This window comes from Heterocephalus glaber, unplaced genomic scaffold (assembly GCF_053883595.1).
Source record: "Heterocephalus glaber isolate CG9 unplaced genomic scaffold, H.glaber_assembly_v1.0 deba00001472, whole genome shotgun sequence".
Taxonomy (NCBI): domain Eukaryota; kingdom Metazoa; phylum Chordata; class Mammalia; order Rodentia; family Bathyergidae; genus Heterocephalus; species Heterocephalus glaber.
Genome location: NW_028258315.1, coordinates 49,118,087 through 49,146,040, shown reverse-complemented (window position 1 = coordinate 49,146,040; position 27,954 = coordinate 49,118,087). Strand labels below are relative to the sequence as shown.

The window sequence follows — 27,954 nt, the reverse complement described above, 5'->3', positions numbered from 1 at the left end:
ATAGTCCTGTGCACCTTATAAATTCAATCTAAGATTAGCCTGATGTCATAAATATCACCAAGTGTATCACAATGCAAGAAGACCAAAAGCCATTACTACAGCTTGTCTTACCAGACCAAAGATCCAAATTAAATTCCATCAAACCACACTGAGCCAATACACTTTGACAAGCACCTCACATCCAAAAACTCCAAGGGTCTGGATTTCTTCTTCTCTTTCTTTTTTTTTTTTTTTCAAATTTGCTCTCCCTTTCTTTTTACTAAGACACAAAAGAAAGCCCAGGAAAATGCTGAACAGGGTAAAAGAAAACACAGTAAAGTTAACATGGGACATAGATGGCCCTTCAGAATTTGTAAAAACATAAAAAACAGGAGAGCACGCTTCCATCACTGCACAATCTTGCTTTTGTTTAAGAGCCAAGGCCCCGTCTTGAAACGTGTGGGCAATAAATCAGCAGGCATTATTTTAAATCAACCGGGTTTATAAAATAAGCCAAGAGTTGAAAGAGGCAGTACTAATTAACAACATTCCTTGATGAATTACTTAGTGGCGTGTGCTAAGTCAATGTACGTCTGTGTCTTGATCCCCAATTTTATCCTGTACTTATTTCCCAGGAGGTAAAAAGAACATGTGGCTAATTAAGGCACCAATCTCCACAGCCAGAAGTACTCAAGGTAAGATTTCTTACAGGGTAAAAAGAGACTAAAAAAAAAAAGGAAAGCAAGAAAAGTTCCTTTGCCTGATACTTATTAATCTAATTTTTACTACTTCACTAGAAAAACAGAGCTAATCTTGTCACCTTTAGGCAGTCTGAAAATGTCAGAAAAATGTTACATATTTGTAGTTTAGCCAATAAGAATTTCTTAAGCCTTCCCTAACCAGCAGGAATGTCTCTGGTTTGTCGCTTTTAATTAAGTTTCAAAAAAATTTTCAGCCCCTAAATTTTAATTATATAAAACTCAGGGCCAATAGGGGAGATGACAATGAAGTTATGCCTGGTAGTACTGTAGTAAAAACCTGAATTTTGCTTTTTATTTTAGGCCTCTTAACTACTTTTTAAAACTAATCACAATTGGGTAAATAAGATCCTTTTGCTCACTTTTAATTTTCAGGATCCCAATAGGATCTTCCCTTTCTTCTAGCAAAAACCACTAGAGCTGCTCAGTGTGCATAAGTCTGGTAAACTCACCTCACAAAAAAAAAAAATGTGCTCCTCAAAAAGTTATAGGTTAACAGTATTTTGCTAAGATTCTTAAACACATTAGAGACATCCATTTTAATTACATGAGGAATGTATGTACACAGTATCCTAGTAAACAAAAATTAGCAATAAAGCCTTTGACCACCACCTCCTATCCCAGTATCCATTCCAGATATAATCAGTAGGAACCTTATGGTTTAGATTCATCTAGTCCCTTTTCTAGGACATTCTCTATTTTTGAAAACAGTGATTTGAAGAAATTCCTTTCCTAAAATCATTCTCTGTTTTAACAACCTCCTAGTTTACCAGTTTTGTATGTTTCAGTTTTGATTCATTTCCTTTCAACGGTTATAAATTAATACACAAAAACATCTAACTTTATAAACAAGATGTGAAAGACTAGTGTATTATCAGATGCTAAATTTTTTTTAAAAGTTCAGGCTGATAACGCAAAGAAGTCAATAAAAACAGACACATTTAGGGCAAGAGACAATATTCTAGAATTGATTGCAGCTATAACCCTGAACACAGCCACTGTACTGATTTACATATTTTCAACACAGATCCCACACACTTATGTCAGTAGGACAAAGTTGAATTTAGAATTAGTTGGGCCAGGGATTTAGCTCAGTGGTGCCGCCACCTGCCTCCCAAGCGCAAGGTCCTGAATTCAATCCCCAGTACCAAAAAACAAACAAACAAACAAACAAAAATTAGAATTAGCTTAATGTGTCCACAATCTCTTTTGTATAAAAGCATACCTATAAAAACTAGTCTATCAATAGTCTTTCAAATCTAAGTCTTTAATTGTTGAGACTAAGTAGATAAAATTTGTGAAGAAGATTCTGATCTTTTCATATAATAATGTAAGATATGTTACAGGTGACATTCACTTAAAAGCAAACAGGAAAACAAGCAGAACTGAAGTTCCAGTTTTAAGTGCTAATATACAGCAATAGCTCCAATCCCATAGCGACAAGGTAGGGGAAAAAATTAAAAATCCAATCATAGCTTCAGGAGAAAATTCCTATTAAAATCACTGTGTGAGTCTATAAAAGTGAGCGTTTCAAAATTCATTTCATAGCAACACAAATTTATTATTAAAACAGAAATATGAAGCATATAGTTGTGATAGGCTGAGCCATCAAGATCTTTACAAGGTAAGAGATCTTCACATAAGATTTTTGGATAATGTTACAGAAACTTTCACTCTAAGTGAAAGTTTTAACTTATAATCATCTCTATCCCTAAACCACAAATTACCATCATGGTCAGTGTGGCGGGGAAGACTTCTTAAACATGGCAAAATACAGCCAGTTATTTCATCCAGCATAGTGTAGAGACTTGGAGAAATACTCCAATCACTCAATGGCAAAAGCCCTAGCCTTGCTTGATGGTGCACACCTATAATCCCAGCACTCAGGAGGCTGAGGCAGGAGGAGGACTGTAGTGACTCTGAGGCCAACATGGGCTACATAGTGAGTTCAAGGCCAGCCTGAAATACATAGTAAGACCCTGTTTCAAAAATATATATATACATATATAGAGAAAGCCCTTCCTCATCCCAAATGCCTAAGATCATATATCTTTCTGGTAAGCCCAAGGCTCTTCTGTAGTTTCTGGTCTCCCACTTTACCATAATGTATCCTGTTACCAGTGGTTGTTTAGAAATGTTGAGGGCATATCCTTAAGTTCTGCAGAAAAACGGGACATCATGGTGTGTGTCTTTAGTAGAGAGGGTGGGGATAGAGCCTAACTGTGTGATCAGGGGCCAGTGACGACTTCTTTGTACTACAGTTTCCTCACGTGGAGGATGGGGCTTATCCTACCCATCTGACAGTGCTGCTGAGGAGGTAAAGGAGCTCAAAATACCAAGTGCCCCTCTTACTACCCAAAGTGCCCCATAATTAATGTCCCAGCAGTCAGTGAGGCCCTCTCTCACACCGTTCACACCAGTAACTCCCTCAACAGTTTGAAGCACTAGCCTGAAGTTGTCCCATCAAGAGCTGCTACAGGCCCAAGCTCCCATAGCATTTCAGAGAGCAGATGTTGCTGTCTCTTTGTCCTGAGGCTCTCGGTCCTTCCCTCTTGGACAGGCACTCTTAGAAGCAGGGCATGGATGTCACTGAGTGGGCTCCAGTCCTCACTGCACCTCTTATTTTCATGACTCCAACCCTCTGTGTTGCTTTCCACATCTTTGAAATGAGGATACTAACAACTCCTACATAGATAAGGGTGGCATTAAATGAGTCAGTGTCGCTGGCTATATAAGCACGAGTATAATCAGTGTCTGGGAAGATGCAGCCCAGCCAGAATGCAGAGATCTCACCTACAGCAGCTCTGATGAGCACTCTCTGAGTACAGCACAGAGAGAAGAGTGGGGAAGAGATGCTCAGTGTTCTACAACAGTGTTTCTCATTGGCACCCCACTAAAGATCCCGTGGGGAGCTTGTGCCTCTTCTCTCAGGTAAATCCACAAAATGACTACAGTGAGGACAAGTGGCTCCTGAAGACCTTGATGATCCTCCTCCTCCTCCTCTAAGGTCAGGCGATCCAGGTGTTCACTGAGCACAGCTGGTCCCACTCACAACCTGGCCTAATCAAACACTGAGATGCTGTCACACCCCTGAGCTACAGTTGTTAAAATGGCCTTGTCCTTTGTTGTAAATGGAGAAATCATTTGTAATCATTTTCATTTTGTGCTAATATGACCAAATGAAAAATGTAATCAGAGCAGACATTTCACTGTTTTCAGAAAAATGGAGTTGATTCACAGGCTTAATAAGATGGCATATTTTGTTGTAGGTATTGTAGTTGGTTCCTGTGCTGCTCTTTAAGGTAGACAAAGTGTAAAACTCTAAGCAAAGAGGACAGCTGAATAGAATACCTTCCTATGCCAGCCCTGTGATTACTAACAGTAACCGAGGGCCTCAAGGGCAGCATGACCCTCAAACAAATGGCCAGTTGGTGCCAAGCAAGCTGATTCACACTTGTCCACCAGAACCATCAAACTCCTTTTAAAATACATAGCACAAGTTCCACTCAGCCTAGGGTAGAATGGGGAAGTTCTGATACATATTCTTAAAAGGAAAGACAACTCCAAAGGGGGAGAAACTCTATTTCTTTCTTGTTCGACTTGCAAAATATGAACAAAGTGAAACACAAAGTCACGTCTACCTGACCAAATTGCCTAACATTGTTCGTCAGACCCTGCTTCCACAAAAGGCAATGACAGGGCTGGAAAACAGAAAATATCCTTGTACCCTTGCTGTTAGGGAGCTTCAAGGAGGAAGAGGGTGGAAAAGATGATGTTTCCCCTTGGATTATTTGTCCACAATGTCTGTATGTATTAAAGGTAAATGAGCACTACCTGCAATTTTTAAAAGTCAATAAAATGAGTTTTAAAGAGAAAATAAATGACCATATGTGTGACACTGAATGAGTAAAGGACACTGCAGGGAAATAAGGTCTCTGGGAGAATGAGAGCCATTTGTGGAACCTAGAAATTGAGTCCCTTTCTTGTCCCAAGCAAGGACACTCACACCTAGCAAACAGTGAGACAACAAGGTAAGATTCAGAAACAAAAAGATATTCCAGTGTTTATGAATGCTCCCTGAAATTGAAGCTGACTGGTTGTTTGTATATGTCACACTGTTTGGGACATAAGTATATGATGGCTTATGAATGAATGAATATGCTGTTAGAAGATACCTCAAATGTTACAGGCCCTTATCTCATAGGGACAACACCTCAAGCAATGAATCCCCTAAAGGGCCAAAGCAAGATGATCTGAGACATGCCATATCTTGTTCAGGATTCCTGCAGCCACCGTGAAGCTGTTCAGGTTCTGTATTCATGGCTAAATAATCAAAAAGAAAATCTAAATGTGAGTGTGGGAGAAATTGCTTCAGCCAATCCATTAGACATAAACCCACCTATAAATCCACAAAACCTTTCCCACATTCCTGCATGTTATACCTAAAAGATGAGTTACACCTTGAACATTCTATTCCAGGTAGACTTCATCATTTACAGAGAAAGACTGGCAATATGGTCATTATAACCCATTCCAGAGAGAACATCTGGTCTTTAGATTCATAAATTCAAAGGAAGAGGAAGGTAAGGAAGGAAAGCAGGGAGTGAAAAAGAGTAAGAGGAAAGATCCTTGAGAATTCCTTATAAATTGCTGAACAGAAAAATATTTTCAAGCTACAAACTCTCACAATCCATGATGGGGTAGTTGGGGAAAGAAATCTTGATGAACTTTCCAGTCTAAGATACCACAGTAAACGTGTGTTTCAATAATTAATCAAAGGTAGAGAGATGAGCCAGCAACATCAGAGGTCTGATGAATGTGTGGACACTAACTTGGAGGTTGGTACCATGATGCTTCTTTGGTTCTGAGACCTGCCGTGTCTACAAGGTCTGTAGCTGGTTGCTTTGGTATAAAAAAAGCTACATCAATTTTCAAACCTCGGGTTAGTGTGACTCATATGCTAACAAAACCCATCTATAGAAGAAACCACTTCCATCGATAGTTCTTAATGATTTCATTGCTTAGTTCACAATTCAAAATACGGGGTATGCTTGCAACTGCAAAAAATGCATTTTGCACTCCAAGTGTTGTTTAATTTATGGTAAAGAAGCATCTTTAAATTACCATACTCAATTGGGTAAACCTGTACTTAAGAAACCTAGAGAACATCTCTGATAGGTAAATACAGAGCAATAAGGCTCATCATTACATGTTATCCAACATGAAAATCAGTAAGAGCAATTAATCCATAAATTAATGAAATCCACATAGAAACCAGAAGCTAACCCTTCAAAGCTTCATGAACTTAGTCTGCACGATGACCATGTGTTGAGGAATAAGTGGTATGAGTTTCCAACATCTGACATGAATTCCAACTAGTCCTCAGTTGCCCAGATGTGAAAACTATTTAAACATGTTTCATAAAGCTTCATATTTTAAGTACAACTCTGCCAAAAGGATTAACCTGAAAACACTAATTTAGCTTTTCAAATCAGTAATTCAACCTGCTGATAGTAGAATGTTGATAACAAGAGCAGGGGGGATATTAAACTATGGTCTTTCTTCTTTCAAGATTGTACAAAGCAGTTAGGAAATACAGAGATTTAACAGGGATTCTCCAGCGCATGCTGACAGGTCAAGTTGTACATACCTACTTCCAAGGAGAAGCAGGTATATTCTGCTTTAGCAATTTAAACCGTTAAAAATTAAATGAAGAATCTACTCAGGCTACACTATAAGAAAATATTTATACATTATGATCTAATCATGATCCATTCAGTATACTTGGAATAAATCATTTTTTGAAAATGTACATTTATGGAAAAAAGGTCTTAGGTTAAGTAAATGAACTGTTTTTGCAATTAACAATTTACTTCATAAAATTATTTTTATAATTTAAAAACTATAAAAGGGAAAATAAAAGACCACATTTTTCTTAGGCATATTTCTATAATAAATACTTCATAATATTTTCATACACAAAACTGTTAAAAATATGTAAATATGTTCATAAAGTTCTAAGTCTTAAGCATCTGAAACAATCCTTTATAATACTCTCTTTACAAATTTTATCTGAATTTCTTAGAATAATAATTCAGATAAATGAAATCCTATGTTTTTATTTGGTCCTTCATGTAAGGTCACTAGAAGTAGTCTAAATAGCTATCAAACCTATCCAAACTGTTGTGCTAACAACTCTTCCTTTTCATTTATACAACACACTTCACTAGTTTATATAACTGAATTATACAAATGTAAAAGTTAAATAGAGAGGAAATCTATTCAGCATGAGATATAAATTTATTAATTACCCATTTCTGGTCAGATTGTCTTTCAGTTTTAATCATTTAGTTGTGCTTTAACTGTGGACATTTTCCTGGTATTCCTAAACTGGGAGTTGCAACTCAATCTACTGCTACCAGGGCACAGCAACATGAAAGAAAAAAAGAGGTATATTATTGAAATTATTTAACATAGATTCTAATTTTAAATAAAAAATGAAATACTTTAGCATTTCAAAATTATGTCAATTTTTAAAATATGAAAATGATGTCTTAACACATTTTTATTTGGGTAATTTCTCTACCATTAAACACAGCTCCCCTAATAGAAAATTTGATTTCAATTTAATATAAAATGAAACATAACCTTTAAGTTGGCTATAAGGTACTATTAGCTCAAATTCATGTCATTTCCTCTAAAATTTGCTCGCAAGCTTAAAAGTGATGAATAAAATTGACATACCTTTTCATATCTCACTATTATTTAATTTATACAAGCTTAAATAAAGTTTAAATAAAACAACTATGACTTGAGGAACATGAAACAATTTAAATCTATAAAAACTTAAAACAGTGACTGTCAGTTTTCAGCCAAGCAAAACAAAAAGATCCATATATAATCTATTCTAGATCAAAAACCTTCCTTTTACTTGACAGGGGATTAGGCAGGGGTAAACGAGCCATTAAATGCCCCAATATCCAGAATTTCAAGTGATCATATTAGAGTAAAATTTTATGCTAAACCATTTGATTTGCTTTTGCCCTTCAGTGAGCTTCTCCATCAGAGTTTGATTATTGTGTCACAACATTTTAAAAGTCTTTGTAAATAAAAAATAACTGACTTTAAAGTTGTTTTTAAAGAATCTCTTTCCGACTTCCTGGTAAAGATTAAATATTGCTTCCTGATTATAACACATCATCCCTCTGCTTGCTTTAATAGTAAACTTTATAATAGTAGCAATTGTTTCTTCTTTTCTGAGCACACAAATGAATGCAAAGACCAACAATGAATCACTGGCGTGTAAAGTTCCCATTGTTTAATGAACAGTAAGACTTGGTAGCTTTAGAATGAATCAATTAGGTGAATGGGAGAGATAATTAAAAAGTAAGGACATTCTCCTACTTTCTTTGAATCAACTTTATTTAAGAATTGAAATGTTTATCATTATACAAGGAAAATCTCCCTATGTGATGTGGAAGACACATATATGAGATGGAATTTTATCCTTAGATTTGTTACAACTTTCCTTAGTAATTAGGAAGCTATATGTCCCAGATAGAATGATGCTAACAAGCTCCTGCAGTTTCTACTCTAGCAAGAAATCAAAGAGACTCAAAGCAGACAACTAACTTCAGTAAAAGGATTATTCAGTCTGGTTATTAAAGCACAAAAAATTTGTCTAAAATTTTTCAACTGATGAGATTTTCTTAAAGTCAGATTCCACATCCAACATGATTTACTAACTAAATAAGAAAATAAAGTGTGGCTATAGGACGTAGTTAAGAAAAAATTTACAGAAGTTATAAGAGGAGGCCTGTTTCAGGTAACTTTTATGTTTTGAAACTTTCTACCCCTAAAAGATGAAAAGATGTCATTGTAACAAACACCTATTTCTACCTGGGATTTTTCATGGAACACTGACACACTCCCACTATTTACGGAGGGTTACTATTACATTTCCAGTTAGTTTGCATCCTTCTTTTAAAGTATAAAGCCATGTAGGAATCAGTAGAGTTGGTGCTAACAAATATGATTCTGATGGACGAATATAAGCAATATAAATTCACATTCTGAAAAAGAAAACATCTGGAAAATGGAAAAAGGAAGAGGGCTCAGTCCAACCACAAGAGCAACACTCACATACCTTAAGGACTTCCATTGGCACCTGGGTGGCAGAGGGCAGGGTGGTGGGCACACTGACGTTTATGGCTGGTGTCTGACTCACGGGCACTCTCTGTTGCATGAACTGGGCCGCTTGCAGCTTCTGCTGCTGCTCCCTGCGCTCTTGCTCCTGCATCTGCTCACGCATGAGTTGCTGGCGTAGCAAGATGCGTGATGTCATACTGGAGGAGCTTATCGGAGGCTTGGAGGCCCCAGGATGTTCCGCGGATCTGCAGTGGGAAAACCAAAATGCACACAACATTTAGTTTCCTAATGAGACCCTTCGTTTGCATTCTGGGGTATCCTAAATGGCAACAAACTATGAAATGAGTCTGCACAAATATAATCAAGTCGCAGAACGGTACTCCACATAATTGAAAATCAAGAGGTGACAGGATTTTAGTCATTAGTAGTTGAATTAAAATAAGTCAGCTTGATTGCACCCAGGCATTTTTATCAAGCCACTTACATGGGGTTTTTTTTGACATTTTATACGGCACACTAGTCATCGCCACCAAATATAGCGCCGCCATATGCAGTGTTGAGAAGCCATGAGTCTTAATGGCACGCAAATTTAAAAATAAATTGCCTGATTTGCTTTTTGAAATAACTGACTCTAACCAAACAAGGACTCCTACATATTATCTAAATTCCTTGAAGATCTCTAAACTATTTGCCAGCAAAGAATTAAATAATAGGTGAGCTTTATCATGGGGAAATGTTTCTAAGACATGGGAAGTAAAAATCATTAATGAAAGAAGCATCTGGACCAAAATGTTAACACTGAACTCGACCCCAGTCCTAGGGCAAGGAGGCAGAAAACAGCCACGTCTGACAACACAGCTCTTCTACTTTTCTTTCCACCACCTTTTCATCTGACTTATCTTGGGATGACCATGACTATGGAGCACTCTGCACATTCCAATGAGGCTCACTTATAATGTTAGGACTTCTACTCGAAATTATTTTAAATGTTTAAACACTAGTCAGAAATTAAGCATAAAAGACTTTATAATTTTCCTAAGTTATGTTTTTTGGTTGCTTATCTTGCCAACTCTAGGATGCCAACTACTTAAACTTCGCTCTGCCTTAGTTACCATACTCGGAAAAGAAGTATGACAACAGTTTGGTACTCACTTGTCCATTTATAAAAGAGAAGTGTGTTTTTATACTTTTAGTACATCATTTGTGCTTTAAAGGCCTCCTGTGGGAACTTTGTGAGGATTAAATAAAACAGTGCACATAAATCTCATACAATGAGTATCGTGTAACATTACTTCAGTAAATGTTTACTGTTGCTATTATTATCTAAAAATTTTCGTTAATTTATTTCTCACAATATAATATTTAAATCTCTGTTTAAGCTAAATAATATAAAACCTTAGCATCTGAAAACACATAAAAGGGAACATTTGAGAAAACACTGTCTCTAGACAGGCTTCAAAGGAAGTATCTGATTTTCCTCCCTTTTGAGGCCAGACCCCAGCACTGTTTAACTTCTCACCAGGAAAACTAAAGCCTTGAAGTCAATGGCCATCCCTATAAACTCCTTAAGTACAGGACCCTGCAGATTCTGCAGATGACAGGATGTGCTACAGGATGAAAATGTGTTTGTTTTGTTCTCACATGGCCCCAGAAAAGTCATATAGTAAAATTATACTAGCAGTTTACTTATTTTCACCACAGGAAATTGGTCCAGAAAACTGTAATGGGTTTACATAATTTGTTTAAAAATGGGGCAAGAAATATATTTATTGATATGAAGAGAGCTATAAAATACAATAAATTTTGAAAATACAGATGCAAAATAGCACCCTGGGTAAGACCAATGCCTTAAAAAAATGTTCATTAAAAGACAAAGAATAATGATAATGTCACTCTAGGCCAGTAGTGGTGGACTGATGGCACAAGTGCCACAGTGGGCTGTTTATATCATTGAAAGCTCTACAAGCTTAGTCATCACTGCCTAGGCCATTGGTGGTAAACATTATAATCCTTTAGGAAACAACCTAATGTTATCAAAAAAGCTATAAAATTGTTCATTCAATTGGATTCAGAAATTTCACCGATAGATAATTTTCCTAAGTAAATAATTCAAATGTGGAAAAACTGACATTACAAAACTCTTTACAAACTGCAAAATATTCGGAATCACCTAAAATTTCTCCTTAAATTTTAAGAATGGTTAAGTAAACTATAACACATGAATTCAGTAAGATACTACATGTTTTTAAAAATTGCACAACTACAGAATAAAGTAGGAAATGCATGCAAGAAGAGTAAGTTATGAAGTAGAACACAAAAATGTATGGACAAGGGCTAGGGATTTAGCTCAGTGGTTTCGCTGCCTGCCTTGCTCAAGGACCTGAGTTCGATCCCTGGTACCAAAAAAAAGTATGGACATTCTGGTTTAAAATAGGTATGGTGTGTATATACACACAAACATAAAATGACTAGCAGGGAATGAGTAGCAGTGATCACAGTTGCCAGAGTGGAAGTAGAATTACAGGTAAATTTACTTCCTTCACTTCTTCTCCTCTACACTATGAAGCCATAATACTTTTTGAGTAGCACACTCATTTACCATTTGGCTAGAAGAAAGGAGGAAACCACACTGGTTCTCCATGAAGTAGTCAGCGTCCTAAGAAGGTTAATGCTTCTCTCTTTCATTGTCCCTCCTATTACACCCAGAGAAACTGAAATATTAATACCTTGCCTGCCGTTTTAATATGTGCACTTATCCACACAATGAGAATATTTCCTAGCCATTACTGTAGTCTTTTAAAACAATCTATTCACTGCATATGGCTCTACTAAAAGAGCATCAGAAGAAAATGTATTTTCCCATTTTTGAGTATGTGTTCAAAGCTCAAATGTACTTTCCTAAACTGGAGGTGGGGGGAGCTACTTAAAATAAATAAATGAGTAGTCTTACTATTCAAAGCCTGTCAGGTCCAAACATTCCTGAGGAGACTGATCCTTTTGATAAAAACAGGAGCAAACCTTTGTGCAGTAGCAAATGCAGCTGTGGAATAATCGCACTAATTAGCTGCATAAGACAAGTCATTGGCTGTGATACTGTGGGGAAAATCCTTTCAATTAACAGTAAAGCATTCCAGAGACAAATTAAAATTACTAGTTATCAACTACACTAAGGTTTCATACTTGAAAGTCAACAATACCATTTGGCATTTTCTGAAGTCTATCTGGGAAAAAAAGATACATACACAGCTTCAGGTACAAATAAATTGAGACCCTACTAAAAAATATAGCAAATATATTTTCACATTTATATAAATATAATGAAGTTCAGCTAATTGACAATTTTTAACAAATCTTCCCAAAAAAGTGCAAAGAAAGCATCCGAGTCACCTCACTGCACAGATACACACCCTGCAGGGTTTTTCTACATTGTGAAAGATGACTCTCAGATTCTTAGCTTTCCTCTCTATCTTTTAAATATCCCTTCCCTTAGAAATAATTGAATCTGCAATTTTCACCTTGTAGAAAAAAAAAATGAAGGCATCTATACTTTGCTACCTTAGGAGAACAAATGAACCCAGTGTTTTAAACTCAAAATTGAGGCTTATGTGAGAATATTCCAGGTGCCTGTTAAGCTTATTTTTAAAACATGAAAACCTGATGCTGAAGCCAATAATGAATGCAAGGAGAGAGGTCCAAATGCATTTAATTTTAAAAGTGAACTGAACTCATCCCAGGCCCATAAATCTCAACCCTGGGTAGATAATCCTAATTCCATGAGTCTGATTCCTTTTAATCAGATTATGTAAAGGTCATTTATGCAACAAACAGTTACTGCCAGGTGCTGGGAATACCTGGCTTCTAATCTCATTGTCTAAAGCCATGATTCCAATTCATTTTTCAAGACACCCTGAAATTAAGTAAATTATCTAGATAATTGGAATCGGATCCAGTTTTGCATGGGAAGGTGTACATCTCACCCTCAGAAATGAAAGAAAATAGGCAATGTCCTTCCTGGCACATCCCCAAATCACTGCAGCCAGATACACAACTCCCCTGACATCGGGAACTGGTCCATGTAGTCTCAAGGAGGGAGGTCATCAACGGGACTTGTGTTCTAAAGTGATCACTATTGAGCAGCCTGGTCTTTCATAAGCCACTTAACCTCTCTGGGGTTTGGACAACCCATCTCCTAAATGTACTGCAGGAACTGGGTGAGCTAACTTTGGCTAAAGTGCTCGACACAGTGGCTAGAGTACAATGGATGCATAAGAGGTGGCCACTAAATGTGACCCTAATTCCAAACTCTACTGCTAAATTTATTTATTTATTTATTTATTTATTTATATTTAATTGGGGGGGCTACTGGGGATTGAACTCAGGACCTTGCACTTGCAAAGCAGGCAGTAGAACCACTGAGCTAAATCCCTGGTCCTGAATTTATGTTTTTAAATGTCAAGCTCCCTCCTCTGTGATATAGGTATATCACACAGGTGCTCTGAATAATAATTATTATTATTCCTAAATCCAAATATTTTACTCCATTGCCTCCATCAGCCACTTAAATACAGTACTGTATATCAGAAATTCTAGTTAGTTCAATACTCCAGCATTCTGTTAATGTCTGCTTGGCCACCCCTTACTTTTGACAGTGATACCAATACCCCTTTATTAGACCATATAAATCAGTCTTTGGTCTCCATATCATAATCCTCCAAGGCAGGAATCCAGTAAGTTAAAACCCAAAGAGGCTGAAGGAACTTATTAAACTTTTCCCTGTTTCCTTTCTTCGACTCCGTAGGCAAAACATAGTTCTGCCACATACTAACCTGCAACTGTGACTGAGTTAGTAAATCTCTATACACTTAGGTTTCCCTTGTTTAGAAAGAGTCCCAGTATTGCAGTAAAGACTGAAATTTGAAAGTGATATGAAAAGCTTAATGTAATGACAGGAAACAGTAAGAAAAATTTCCACAAACATGCTACTTCTTGATACAAGAAATATTTTCAAGTCTGAGAAAAATTCGGGATCATAAGAGATATGTTATATAAAGTTCAGGCAGTCCCAGTTCAATTCTGAGAACTTAACAAACTTTTGCAGAGATAGAGAGAAGACAATTTAAGCTGCAATTCTCTAATGACCCATTAAGAAAATTAGTCCTTTCCTGCAATAAAAAAACCCCCAGCCATTATAGTCATCCATTTGATAGAGTTCCCAGCCTAGCTAGTGTTCACTTGTTAGTGGAGTGCAATTACTTGTGCCCAGGAAGACACAGTGGTGGAATTTCAGACAGCACTCAGGAAGCCACAACAGTATTTACATTACATATAGGCAAGACAGGTTAAGCTCTAGCTGTCACAAAATGCGAAAGGCTGGCTGCAACAAAATCAGCCAAATAAAATGTCCAAAATAAAAATGCCCAGTCCCATTACTGGAAGTTTTGATTTCAGTTTAGGTAAGTCCCGGGAATCAATACATCTAGCAAAAAAAAAAAAAAAAAAAAAAAATCTGCAGCTGATTCTGATAACTTGGCCATGTTTGGAGACTAACAGTAAAAACATCCAAGATAACAGATCTGTTTATCAAGAGTGCAGGGACAACTTTGATTTTTAGACAAAAACATTTTCCTCCATATCCAAGGAAATTCAGATTCCACTGCCCACTTTGAACCCAATCAGAGCCTGAAAAGTCCTTCTGATACTGAATTCACCAAATAGATGGGATGAAACAGGAAGCATTGATCACTCCTGACAAATGAGGTATGCAACCAAGCAAAAATATCTCTCTACAAACTGCCAAAGAATCCTGATGGTTAGAGGATAACTACTTTAACATTAACAGAAGGAACCAATAGGCAGAATATAGAAACCGCCCCTGGCCAGAATGCTCTACAGGAGAAAAGAACTTCTTAAAAATCTTTTTAAAATCAGAAAACAAATCAGAGTTGGTAAAAGCCTGTGTGTGTGCACGCGCGTGTGTGTGTGTGTGTGTGTATGTGTTTAATGATAGTGCTAGTGTCTACTATTTTAGAATGACCAGTATATCCATTATCTCAATCTTTCCATTTCTTCCAAGGTGATTCAGGATGATTTTTCCAACATACATAGAGGAACCAAGTACCAGTGAGAAACTGTATTGTCCTTTATTGAAGTACTTTAAATAGCTGGGAAAATAACCCATGCAAATAGAAGGTATTCGGTGTCACAGTTTGGTATCAAACCCTGAGATCTTAAGGACTTCTGTCATCACCAAACTTGGATTTTAATTAGTCAAAACAATAAATTTAAAACTGCCATAATTCCATTTTTTTTCTGGAGAGTTTACCAATTCAGATAATAAATACTCCAGATTTCTGGTACAGAGCAAATAAAAGAGGCTTGCAAAATGTAGCATGTCTTTCTTCTTTTTTGTCTTTCAACCACTATTGAATGCTTTCCAAACACCAGGTGCTGCCAGACACTCAGGACATCAAGGGGCTTAATCCTGACAGTGCTCCTATCTCTGGAGCTTTGTACAATGAGGAAAACACTGTAAAAATTAAGAACCAGCAGCCATATGGAAGTCAAAACACCAAATCTTCACTTTCCAATACCAGGACCCCCAACTAGCTGGTAAAAACTGCAGACTCTCTGTATCTACTCAGGACTCTCCATATTCTTTAAGGTGGACCTTTACTGGGTCCCAGATATGATTACTCTCAATAATTTAATGGATCAAAATCAAAGAGAACCTTTATAGACTTCCAGTACACCTCTATTCTCCAAAAGAGGGTACAAAACATGATACCTTAGGGCGCAGAAAGAAAAATGAAAACATTTCTTTACATTTACTTTACCTCATTATTTCTATTTTTGTACATAGAAACATATGTAATATATTAATACAGTGGCACATACACACATGCATATGCACATATAATTTATAAATCAAATATGTTAAGAGGGCTTGCTGACCAAAAAATAATTAACTAGAAGTGATTGTTAAATATGTTTAGTGGCCTGTGTAATATATAAATACTGTTCTTCCAGGCAATATCCATTACCAGACTTTTTGGCTAAATTGGGTTCACTATTCCCAAAGTGTTCCCACTTCTATATACTCCAACAAAGGAGAATGTCGACCTCCTACTAAGAGATTCCAAACCATAGGTACGAATTTGGCTATTTCCTCATTTTATGACCATGACTGATCTCCCTTTGCCACAGATGCCACTATGGGCTGGCACACTCCTAACACTGAATTCCTTTCAAAGAATTTGCCTGAGAGCCAGACCATCAAAAGGGTATAAAGCAGATAAAACTTAAGTATCCTACACTCAAGTTTTCTGTTTTCAAAATTAAGCTTCCATTCACTTGACCATATTCTCAAATTCTTGCTTATTCTGTCCACCTATGGAATCCCATTCACATGTAGCTGTTATGTTTTAAAATGCTCTGAAAATGTCATGTCCTATACTATATAAGTAATTGATACGGCATAAGATACTCCACCTGGAGTATTTTTAAAGCCAATTTTTTTTTAAAATTCCAAACTGGGACTATCTAATGACAGGATCAGACATAAACATGAAAGTAATTAGAAGGAACTTTTCAAAGGCAGAAAGCCCTCCTATCCCTCTTCAAATAACAGCCCCAGTCCCTGGGCATGTTCAGTCCAGTGATCTAGACAGCACTGGAAGGAGTCAGCAGAAGATTCAAAAGTCTTACAGTACCATCACTTAACAATTGCTGAATGTATAGCTTTTATCTACCAAGATCCAAAATTTGCAACACAGTGTTGAAATCTAGACAAAAGTACAAAATTATGATGTAAGGGGCAGTGAATAGGTGCAGCTGCCACAGTTTAGGAGGCAAGGTTACACCTGGCAGCCAATACTCCCAGTGATTACACGTCACACATGCCTGGCCAGCATTCTGTCCCACATCTTTGGGAAAGTGTCCTGATTTCACTTATCAGGGTGTGGTGTTGCTACCACCTCCAGATATGGAAACAAAAACTAGGCTTGGAAATCCATCCCCCTGGCAGCAGGGACTAACTCAGGGAGGAGGTTGTGCACAAAGACAGACCTCTAGATTCACATCTATGCCTTTGGCTGGAACTATTAAGGTAAAATGACTTTTTATACTAAAATTTGGAAAGATGATAAGAAGATAAATCTGGAATTACCTAGATTCATCTGAGAAGAAAGCCAGACTAGATGAAACAATAACAAAAATTGAAAGAAGGGACAGAAGACTGAGGAGAAAAAAAGAACAAAGAGGAGGTAGTGTTTGCATTCAACGTCTAGATCAAACCATCCCTGAAGTCTTGACAATTCTGGACTAAACCTAATTGCTGATTCTCAACGGTCAATCAATCTTTACTTTTGCCTAAGCCAGTATGACATGCCCTCAAATACCAAAGGTTGTTTTGTGACGCTTTAAAAAATATCAGCAGTTCTAAAAAAAGATAATCAAGTTTCATCTTAAGATCTGTAGTTCAAATAACCTATAGGTTAAGTATGCTTTATCTAAAATGGTACAGATCATAAGTGTTTTGGAATTTTAAATGTCTTTAGATTTTGGAATACTTGCATATACATAAGGAGATATCTTGTAGATGGGACTGAAGTCTAAGTATGAAATTCACTTATGTTTCATATACCCCTTATACCTGTACCTGAAGATAATTTTATATGTTATTTTCAGTACACCTATGTTTTGACTATGATATAACACATTAAGTCAAGAGTAGCTTTTTCCACTTGTAGCATCATGTCAATGCTCAAAGTTTTAGAGAAGTTTAGATTAAGGATGTTCAATCTGTAGTACCCATTTTCTTATTTACTCCATTTTTATTTTTGGTATACTGGTACACTGCTACCCACATTTCCCAGTTTTTCAGGCGCTAAGCTGGCAACATGTCTAAGTTTTACCAATGAGATTTAAACAGAAACGTCATGAGGTTTGTTTAGAATCTTTTATCATAATGTCTCCTGTAATCTGGTTGCTCTGGCTGGAACTCCATTTGCCATTGTGGACCATGAAGATGATGCACAGACTTAAGGGTGAGGCTGGTACCATTCAGTGGAGCTAATTCCCTGGGCAGAGATATTTACATGATTTATTCATATTATAAATTTCCAAGTGCACAGATAAAATAAACATTTATTCAAGTAAATTTGGTGTCTCCTAACAAATACTCTACCTCATAAAGTCAAACAACATGCTTGAATCATCCAGTGACAGAGAACTTCTCCACATTTTCAGATTTTCAAAATCAGGATAATCTTACAATCAGTCAATCTATTTAATACACTTTTCTCCTTCCCTAAGCAGCTTCCTGACAATAACAGTGAACAGGACTTTGGGAAATGCATTTGACACACAAATAATATAACATCCAGGCTAATCATGTTACTTCAAAAGCTTAACTGAGGTATACGTTGATATTCGGGACAAAAGGGAGATGAGACAAATTCACTCAATATAAAAGCAGAGGAAGAAATTGATTTACTTAGTACTCAGGCAAAAATATCTAGACTGTAATAGTTAGGAAAATAATCCCTGCATCCTCAACGCCTGGGTTGAAATCCTAACTCTATCATTTCATGAGTATATGACTTGGGCAGGAGCTTTTTTTTTTTTTAATCTGCCTAAATTTTGGCTTTCTCAATTACAAAATGGGAATGGAAAAAGTATCTCAGTCATAAAGAAGTTGTAAGAATTAATACAGGTAAGATACTTAGAACAGATTCCAGGAACAATATACATAATGGGTAAAAGTCAATGTCTTAATTCCTGAAATGGCATCATCTGAACATTCTAGTGTTTTAAAACTAGTGAAAACTGACACATTATTTTCAAAAAAGACACAACTCTAGAATGCTGCTTTCTGCTGCAGGATTCTTTTGGGTTTCTAGAAGAAAATGCAAAACAACAATTAATTCTCAGTGTGTGCCCTCCTCAAAGACAAGGGACAAAAATGTTAATGGCAACAGCTCTGTGCTCAAGTTTTATCCAAGATGTTTGCTAAGTATTTCATTCTTAGCAACGAAATAAGAGAAGCTTATAAGAGAAGCACGTGGCAAATATCTTAACTAATGAGAAAAAGAAACTCAAAATTAAGAATTAATTTGAGTTTAGATTCTGGTTTGGCATTAATACTGTCTATACACTGGATACGAATGGTGAGTTTGATCTGGAGGTGGTGCCATCCATTAACTTGCTTAAAATCAGTACTAAAAAAAATTAGTTACAGAGTATATCCTTCCTGTAGGGCATGAATCACAAGTAACAGACATCATCTCCTCAACTATTATTGATTTATAAGGCAGAAATTTATAAAAATTCTAGCACAATGACATTTTTAAATACATAATTATATATACTTTATTCATAAAATAGCATTTTAGAGATAAGTAAGCTGTTTTAATGACACACTGAATGAAAAATCTGAAGTCTCTGTAAAAACAAACCTTAGCAAAAACGGAAGTATAAGAAACCAGAAATCATTTTTAAAAAGACCTTTTACAAGATCTTTTAAAGATATATTAGCTAAAAATGATGAACTTTAATCCCATTTAAATTTATGGGAATTTTATTTTTAAGAATCAAATTCTAAAAATAGTTCTCTTAATTCTAGTATTTTTCCACTATTCTTGCTGTCTTTATAATACCTTCACAAGCTGCTGAACATAATGCTTCCCTGACTTAATCAAAACCTCTCTCATGACCCAGGAATGTTCAGTAAATAATTATTAAACTCCAGAGGTTGCTTTTGCATAAGTTGATTTGCTTGAATGCCTATTCACTTAGGGCCACAGCTCTTAGTATTGTTTTCAAATCTTATGGCCTTACAGTGAAAGTAAATGTTAAAGGGGGTAGGGGAACTGTTAACCACTTTGTATGTCTTCATTTTACTATTCCTTTGAAACTATAAATTTCAAACTTATTCTACATTTATATGGGTTATGCAGATGATTATGTCTGAATGTTTTGTTTTCTAAGAACCTATATATATATATATATATATATATATATGCAACTATATGCAAATGAGTTGTTTAGCAATGCAACTGTTACTATTGTACAGAGGGTGGGTGGGGAAGGGGTGGAATAAAACAGAGAAACCAAAAATCCAAAGTGTTTACAACGGGACAGTTTTGACAAATGTTTCTACAAAACATGCTGTTTTTCAGAAGAAAATTCTTTTTTATTTATAACAAAGCTGAGCTGCAGTCTACCTTGAAATCATAAATCAAGCTCTGCTCTAACTCAGATTTTTCAAGCAGCCAGGTTTTCTGTCTTTATTAATTTAAGATCAACATGCAATTTTAAATGAGAGGGCAAAGATAATAGGGTAACATTTCAACCCACTCCCCCAAATTCATTGTTACCCTTGTCATATTCAGCCACCAGAGGCTATGGCTGCAGCTGATTAAAGTCACAGTCATAAAGTGAAGGTCTAATATTTATAATTTCCAAACCTTCCCTTCCTTTGTCCTCTCCTTCAGAAAGAAAAAAAAAATGTCCCTGTTAAGTGTCCCAGCATTATTTTCAGAATAAAACTTCACTTACAGATATAAGCTTTCAAAGGAGCATGGCATGAACATCTGAAATCTAAGCGCCTCCATCTTTTTTCCTTTAAGGTGTTCTGCAAGCCCTTGGCGAAGAGTGAAAGTCAAAGTTAGTTCTGGCACTGGCTGTGTCACTAGGGGTGGCTCCTGATAAGGCCCTGGAAACTCCAATCCAAACACAGCTCCACGATAGAACGGTGCCTGGTGTCTGTCTCCAACAGCAGACCTGTTTAATCCAGTACCTACAGTACCTGCCGGACAAAAACGCTGGCTCACACTGCAAAGGGGGCTAACTCCAGGACCTGGGCGGCCAGAAACCCACCCAGCAGCCAGCTGAACACCTGGGGATGCTGATTTAGCCTTCCCTGTCTCAGTCACTCGTTCAGACTTGCAGGGGTTGCATGTTTTCAGAGAACTTGAAAGGGGAAGTACTTTCACATACTGGTGAGTTTTTAACACTTAATGGACTCAGACTTTAGGAGAGAGGGTGTGGGGTTGCTACTGTCCCTTCTCATTTGGGAGATCTTGAGCATCAACTCATTATACACCTTTACTTTACATCTGTGCACACGCTTGATAATTGAGCATGCCCTGCTGCTGACAGACTGGAGATCCAGCATTCCTCACCCTTAGACCCCAAGAATATAAAGGAGGGCTGTCCTGGGGAAAGCAAAACACAAGCTGCTTTTAACTGTGAGGACTATCTTTCAGGGCACACACATCTTTAGGCTATACATCTGTGTATTCTTAGACTGTCATCCAATTCAATTCTGAATGCACTGGTATAAAAGAAAAAAACAGCAAAAAACAGGTTCTCACACACAAAAAAACTTTAAAGTTCAGATATAAAAACCATCATTATCAAATATTTATACAGCTCCTTCAGACTCAGCACACCAAAAGTGCCTTATAGAGTTATGAAAATATGTGTGTTTCTCCCTACACACAATTCAAAGGTCAGAACAAGGACATCTGACACTGCCTAGCTGTGCACTCTGGGCAATTTACTTCACCTTTCTGGATCTATGAGTCTATCTCCAAACTAAATGGATGGAAAACAGTGCAGTCTCTAGAAACTTTAATCAAACATGAATTCCATAAATTAATGAAATTATCTTTTTAAAAATTACCCTCCAATAATAGGAAATACGCAGCCAGGGTCCCAGCCAAATAAATCCTTTTCATTCTTTGTCCATTCACTCATTCTTTTGTTCAATAAATATGTACAGAACACCTACTATGTCCCCAAACACTTTTTCTTAAGAAAAACAGTCCAGTGAGAAACATATTAAATAATCACCTATGTCCCTAATTATACATGAGATAACTGCTACAGGAGGTAAAAAACTTAAAATGCAAATGTCAGGAAGGCTTTTAATCAGGCAGGGACTTCAGCTGAGACTTGAATGGGGAAAGTAATGGACAGTCTTGCAGGCAGTAGCAGCAGCACATGAAAAAAACCTGAGGTGGGAAGCTAGCAGCAAGATCCACTGTGCCTTGAGGACAGACAGGGGAAGCATGCTACCAATGAGTCCACAACAGCACCCAGGGCCAGACCATGCAGGATCTGGTAGGCCAGGGAAAGGTCATTAATTTCTGTGCCAAAAGGATTAAGAAACCATTGAGAGGTTGTAAATGGGAGAGATGAGCTCAGGTTTGAGATTTTTAGAAAGGACTCTGGTTGCTATGTTGATAACCAATTAGAAGACAGACAGGATTAACTATAAAATGGTCCTGGTAGGAGGTGATGATATTTCATGAGGATTGAGGAGAAGGTGCAAACCAGAGAGAAGTTGATAAAAGTGGAAGATGATTACTGGCAAAACTAATGGTCAGTAAGCAGAAGAGAGGGGAATGACATACAGGTCCTTAGTGCAATACTTGTATTCATCAACAGTCATAGAGCACTTTCACATGTCAGGTACGGTGCTGAGTACCAGAGCAAACAAGACTAAGATGTTCCACCATTTCTCTTAGCCTGTCCCTTCACCCCTCCTCTGCCTCCAGCATGGTACATATTAGAATACAGGTTCTAATGTCAACATATCCACATTTCAATCCCACCATTTACTGATCCTTGGACCTTGTGCAAATTTACTAAACTTTCTGTACCCCAGTTTCTTCATGTGACAAAGGGGAAAAGGTAAGTGACTATCCCAGAGGTTACTGTTAGAACTGAATGAGATAATATGTATGTGTAACATGTTCAGAATAGTCTCTGACACATAGTAAACTCTCAACAAAAAAAAGCTCATATGATTATGACTGCAGTTAGCACTATCCCTAACCCATAAATGCTGACCCATGTAGAGAAACTAGACAGCATCAAACAAAACAACAAGAAAAAGAATCACTGAGAATGTGAAGAATCAAGGTGAGAAGAGAGGACTTAAGAGTACTGTATCAAGATCTTTGAGAGATTACATTATAAAAGATTAAGCCAGACTCTCTCCCACCTTGGGCACTACTTGAAGCTGCATGAAGTTTCAAACACTCAAGTAAGTTTTATAACTGAAACCATGATTTTATAAGCTTATACAATCTGTGCCCTCATAGGCTGTCAAAGGTTCACCATGGAACCAGTAGTGTCAGCCATGTGGCACAGCATGGCACCAAATGCTCTGTTGGCATGTTCAGCCAATGACACTGCCTGGCTTTTTATTCTGGACAATCCACTACCCTAAGAAAGATTTCCATTGCTTGTTTACATAAATGTTTAAATAAATTACTTTTTAGGGACATGTGTTCAATTTATTAGTGGTACTTTAGAAAGACTGAGATGACCTTAATGTTCTCAAGGACCCTTTGGACACAGCAATGACATATTCACTAGGAAACTGACTGAATTTTGACTTGTGTACATCTGTCACTGTCTACAAAGTTCATGAATGTATATATTTCCTAAATATCAAAACATTACTTCACAAATCACTTACCCAAATATTTCTTCTGAATGCCAGTAACCATGTCTGTTTGTTTAACCATTGTATCTGTAGTAGAATAAGCAGTCCAGGGTTTAATGTTTAATAAATATCTTTAAAATGAATCAATCTACATGTAAGCAACTCTATTGTGCACATTCATACTACTAGACAGATATATATCCTGAGTTTGTATACATATATGTAGATGCATATGAATAAACGTGCACACACATGCATGTGTCCCTTCACACACACACACACACACACACACACACACACCCTAAATCTAAACACAAACTAAGAATTGGTAAATGGGGGGTTAAATAATATTAAAAATCCAAATACAGAAAGCAGAATACAAATATTAAATGTACTCCAATATCTTTCAAATCTTAATTTCTTGTCCGAAATTAGAGCAAATCAAACAAAAGTCATCAGAATTCTTACTGACCCTTTAAAAGTTGAACTTTAAGCTAAAATAGAATTTTTAAAAATCAACTTTTCCTAGGTAAGCTAAACTGGGCTTTAACATCTTTTCGGAAGGAAAAATTCAATCATTTTTTTGAAGGAGTTAAAAAGGAGATAAGTTTTTCTTATTATCCCGTCCAAAATGAAGCTGAAAAAAAGTAAAGTTGCCATCTTATCGCAGCTCAGAATTATTATTTTATTGGGTATTAAATATTTTATTACCTCTGCTACCAAAATATAGAATTTTCTTAGCTTTTCTTATGACAGTCATTGTTTTTGGTAAACTCCTAGCTCTACTCATAGTTAACACCGGAGCACTGGCTGTGTGCCAGGCACTCTACTGACTCCTTAGAAAGCTTCACTCCATCTTAGAATACTGTGTTCTGATCCTGCCCAATGGCTCCCTAACCTGTATTCTTATCCAAATGACCCGAGGAGCTTCTCCTTACCCATCCCCTTAAAACAAAAAAAGGAAATTCTAAAAGAATCAGTGTCAAAGATCTAAATTCAGACAAAAGACTCTTCAGGGATACAAGCTGGAATTCTGTATCATATAAAAGATATCCTAAGAGTCTAGTGTGGAAACCAACTAAAATGTAATATATTATAATACACAAGCATACATAATGTACTCTCTGTAAATTCTCTCTTTTTGAGCAGCAGGAAAATACTCAAGAATGTGAACTCCATCTATTTGTCGAACAAAGAAGCTACCTGTACAGTTCAACTCTTTAAGGTATCCATTTGGAATCACTGTGGACATGCTTTGAATGATTCATGGATACCTCATTATGAGGTAAATGAAGAGGACCAGGAAAGTGGTGATGGATCCCAAACTGCATTCTCAACAGCAACAAGCACACCTCTTCTCCACACACACCATTATGCTCACATTGTGAGCATAAAGTGAGATGCTACCAAAAGGCCCTTCGTATCAATTACTGATTTGCCCTGAATGAGGCACCCACTCGTCTCAGGGCTGTGAGGAAGGCAAAGGCAGAGGAGAGGCAATAGGCTCTACTTCCTGGGGCTCACATCCAGGAGACCCAGATTCACCTGCGCACAGCACAGTGAGAGGAGGAGGGGAGGTCAGAGCCCAGAGCCCTCCTCCCCACCTCCTCTGCAGTTGCAGTTCTGTAGTCTTACATGTTCTTCAGGCAGGACTTTCCTGACCATCCTTCCCAAATCAGAACATACATTTCTAGTTTTTATTCTCTCACGAAGTGTGCCTTTCTTTTATAGCACTTAACCCCACATGCAATCATTTTATTTGCTTATTTTATGATTTTGTCTTTGGAAGGCAGGGTCCTTTCTCATTATTTTATTCTCAGTTCCTGGCATATAGTAAGTGCTCAATAAATATTTTTTGCATGACAGGAGGGATGTTAGGAAGAATGAATGCATGGGTAGCAAAAAAAGAAAGATTGAGGAAGGGTCTCGGGTATATCACTTAAGGATGGCATTTAACTAGGAAAGTCAATGGACATAAATGGGTGGCACAATTGTATACTTTTCATGTGGAAGCTTTTAAGTAGCTGAGCACAACTGAGTTGCATGAACAAAGTATTTGGGTACAAAGTTACAAGGAACTTATCCAGCAGTTCTAATTTGAAACCATCCAACCATGACTAAAGGAAATTTTTAATGTCTATCTATCTGCAGAAATAACTGTTCGGTACCACTTACTCATGTTTATCTCTCTCATCTGTTTCTATTTTTTTCTCTTATATGAACAGATCTCTCTGTCACAATGATATCAGGGCATCCTCTGAAAGACAGCTCATTCTATCTGGCACCCAGAGTAGTCCTCCAAGGCTCACAAGCTAATACAACAGAAGACGAAGATGACCCCAGGGAAACTTGATTTAGAAGTATAACAACAGTATTAAAGAACTTAAAGATACTTATGCAAATATCCAGAGAGAAAATTAAGTTTTTTCAAAACCTTTTAGAAAAACCTATCCTGAGAATAAAAATTGAAATCTACAAGGAGTTACCTCAAATTCTGTCTGAAGTGAATTTTTATGCAATTAATGAAGGCAGAAATATATAACATATTAGCTTGGCTTTTTCCTTTAACATAATAATCAGTTCAATGGATTAATCCCCTCACTTGAGCTCTTTGATATTGTCTCTCAGGGTTCACTTCAAAAGAAATACGTGTTCCCATATTAAAGGTGATTCAGAGGTCTTGAATTGTTATTAATAAAAGGCAACTGGTGTCGTAATAAGCAGACTACGATCTGCAGTATAAGCCAAGTAAGTGCTTGAGACACAGGAAAGTTGGAGAGGGAAACACTGAAGAGATTATGCTACTCTGATAATCTCTTTCAATGAGAAATTCAGGGAAAAAATGATTTACTTTCTTTATCAATGTAAATAAACACCAAAAGATAAGTCTGTCACCAGTGTGGGAGTCAATGTTACTTGTAAAATGACCTTACAATGAATAAAATCTTCTACTTCAGAACCTTAAAATCATGGACCTCTCTTTTACTGACAGACACTTTAGAAAAATAATAATAAAAATTAAAGAACAAATAAGAATACAAGACATTTGCCTATCTTTTAATAGTATTCAGAATTGAAAGAAAAAGTGCATCATCATCATTACAATCCAGAACTCCAGTTCCTTCTTCCAAACGGAAGCCAAGATATTATAACATTTTAAAGTGAATGTTCAGCAACCAGTAATAGCCTGGGTGGGTCACCTCAGCTAGGGTCCTGGCTTCTAAGGATGGTGAATCTTTCTTTCCCCTGTTCTCATCTCTAACATTAATGGCAAAAACAAACAAACAAACAAACAAACAAACAAACAAACAAAGTCCTGTATGGTCCAAGGAAGAGATGGAAAAAAAGGGATGGAGAAAAGGAAAAAGATGATACTTTGTCAGCTAAATTTTCTAGTCTATTTATGTACAGACATTCATTCACCAAATAATGAAGAGACCTGAAAATTGATTTTGGTCCCTTAAGATCTTAACAGAGGTGAAAAATTCCTATACTCTAGCGACCGCACAGCCATGGTAACATCATGTATGTGGTGATGCTGGTGTAAAAACACCTACTGCACTTCCAGTCATATAAAAGAACAGCATGTACATTTATGCACAGTCTGTGACACTTGATAGTGATAATAAACAATTATGTCACTGGTTTATTATCCATCATACCATACTTTTTAACCATTATTTTAGAATGTCCTCTTCCTCATAAAAAGAATCTTACTACAAAACAGTATGTCACATTACACCAACAGGAGTCTCAAACATCTTGTGTGTAGCTCTTCTCTTGATGGTGATGAGACCACCTCTGGTATGTCTCACCTAGATCTAAAGAAGTGGGTTGTGTGGTGGTCACACAATGATGAAATTGTCCAAGGACACATTTCTCAGAATATACCCTCATTGTTAAGCTATGCTTAACTGTCTTTGTATTCCAAAACGTGAGCTAAAGGTAGACAGGGATTGCCTCTTGAAGATCACGATGTCACTGTGGAAGGTGGTGTGAAAACATTGTCTTACACAAGATGTGCTAAGGATTTGGGGTACAGGCGTCAATCCATGAGCAGAAAACCTCTGAGCCTCTATTTTATAAATGCGTGAGTAACTGTTTTGCTCTCCAGATATAAACTGCTCCCCTTTTCCAACTGGGTATGCATATTGGGTAAGTCATTTGAGTCTCAGATCTGCATGGATAACATGGGGTATTAATATTACCGATTTCAGAGATCCAAATGATGAAAAAACAAGGTAATAGCTGAGAAGTACTTAGCACAGTGCTTGAAAAATATCACCCAATCCATGTTATGCAAGAAACAAAGACTCTATTTCAGAACATTTTTAGGTAATACAAAGTCAGCCTTTATTGTTGCAAAGAGCTTTAAGTTCTAGAGCAAACAAAACTTCTTATCTGGAGACAACTAATGTTAGGAAGTTTTTAAAACTTGATAACTAAAGAAGTAGTACAGATTGAATATATATGAAAATTCCAAAAAAGTCTAGATAAATTTGTGAAAATATATTAATAATGAATAATTAAGTTTCAAATAATGGTGGTTACTCATAACTTCTGATGGTGAACGATGCCTCTCAACTATACTTTTCAGTGGCTGCCTTAGCT

General features: G+C 36.8%; 1 protein-coding gene and 1 long non-coding RNA gene across 10 annotated transcripts in view; one reads left to right on the top strand and one right to left on the bottom strand.

The window, feature by feature from the left end:
• Nucleotides 1-27,954, bottom strand: part of Mitf (melanocyte inducing transcription factor) — a 222,621-nt gene that overhangs the window by 84,940 nt on the left and 109,727 nt on the right. For 7 of the 9 annotated variants that reach the window (XM_021266028.2, XM_013075660.3, XM_087182013.1 and 4 more), the window contains one exon: nt 8,884-9,130. In XM_021266028.2, the coding sequence (XP_021121687.1) occupies nt 8,884-9,130 (247 nt within the window). Of the gene's footprint in view, nt 1-8,883; nt 9,131-20,441; nt 20,527-27,954 lie in introns of all 9 variants that reach the window. The other 2 variants (XM_087182011.1, XM_087182012.1) reach the window with 1 other exon arrangement.
• LOC106010153 (uncharacterized) lies at nt 20,594-26,719 on the top strand. Its single transcript, XR_001184077.3, has 3 exons — nt 20,594-20,884; nt 24,493-24,628; nt 25,569-26,719. It is a non-coding gene; the product is annotated as an uncharacterized LOC106010153 (long non-coding RNA).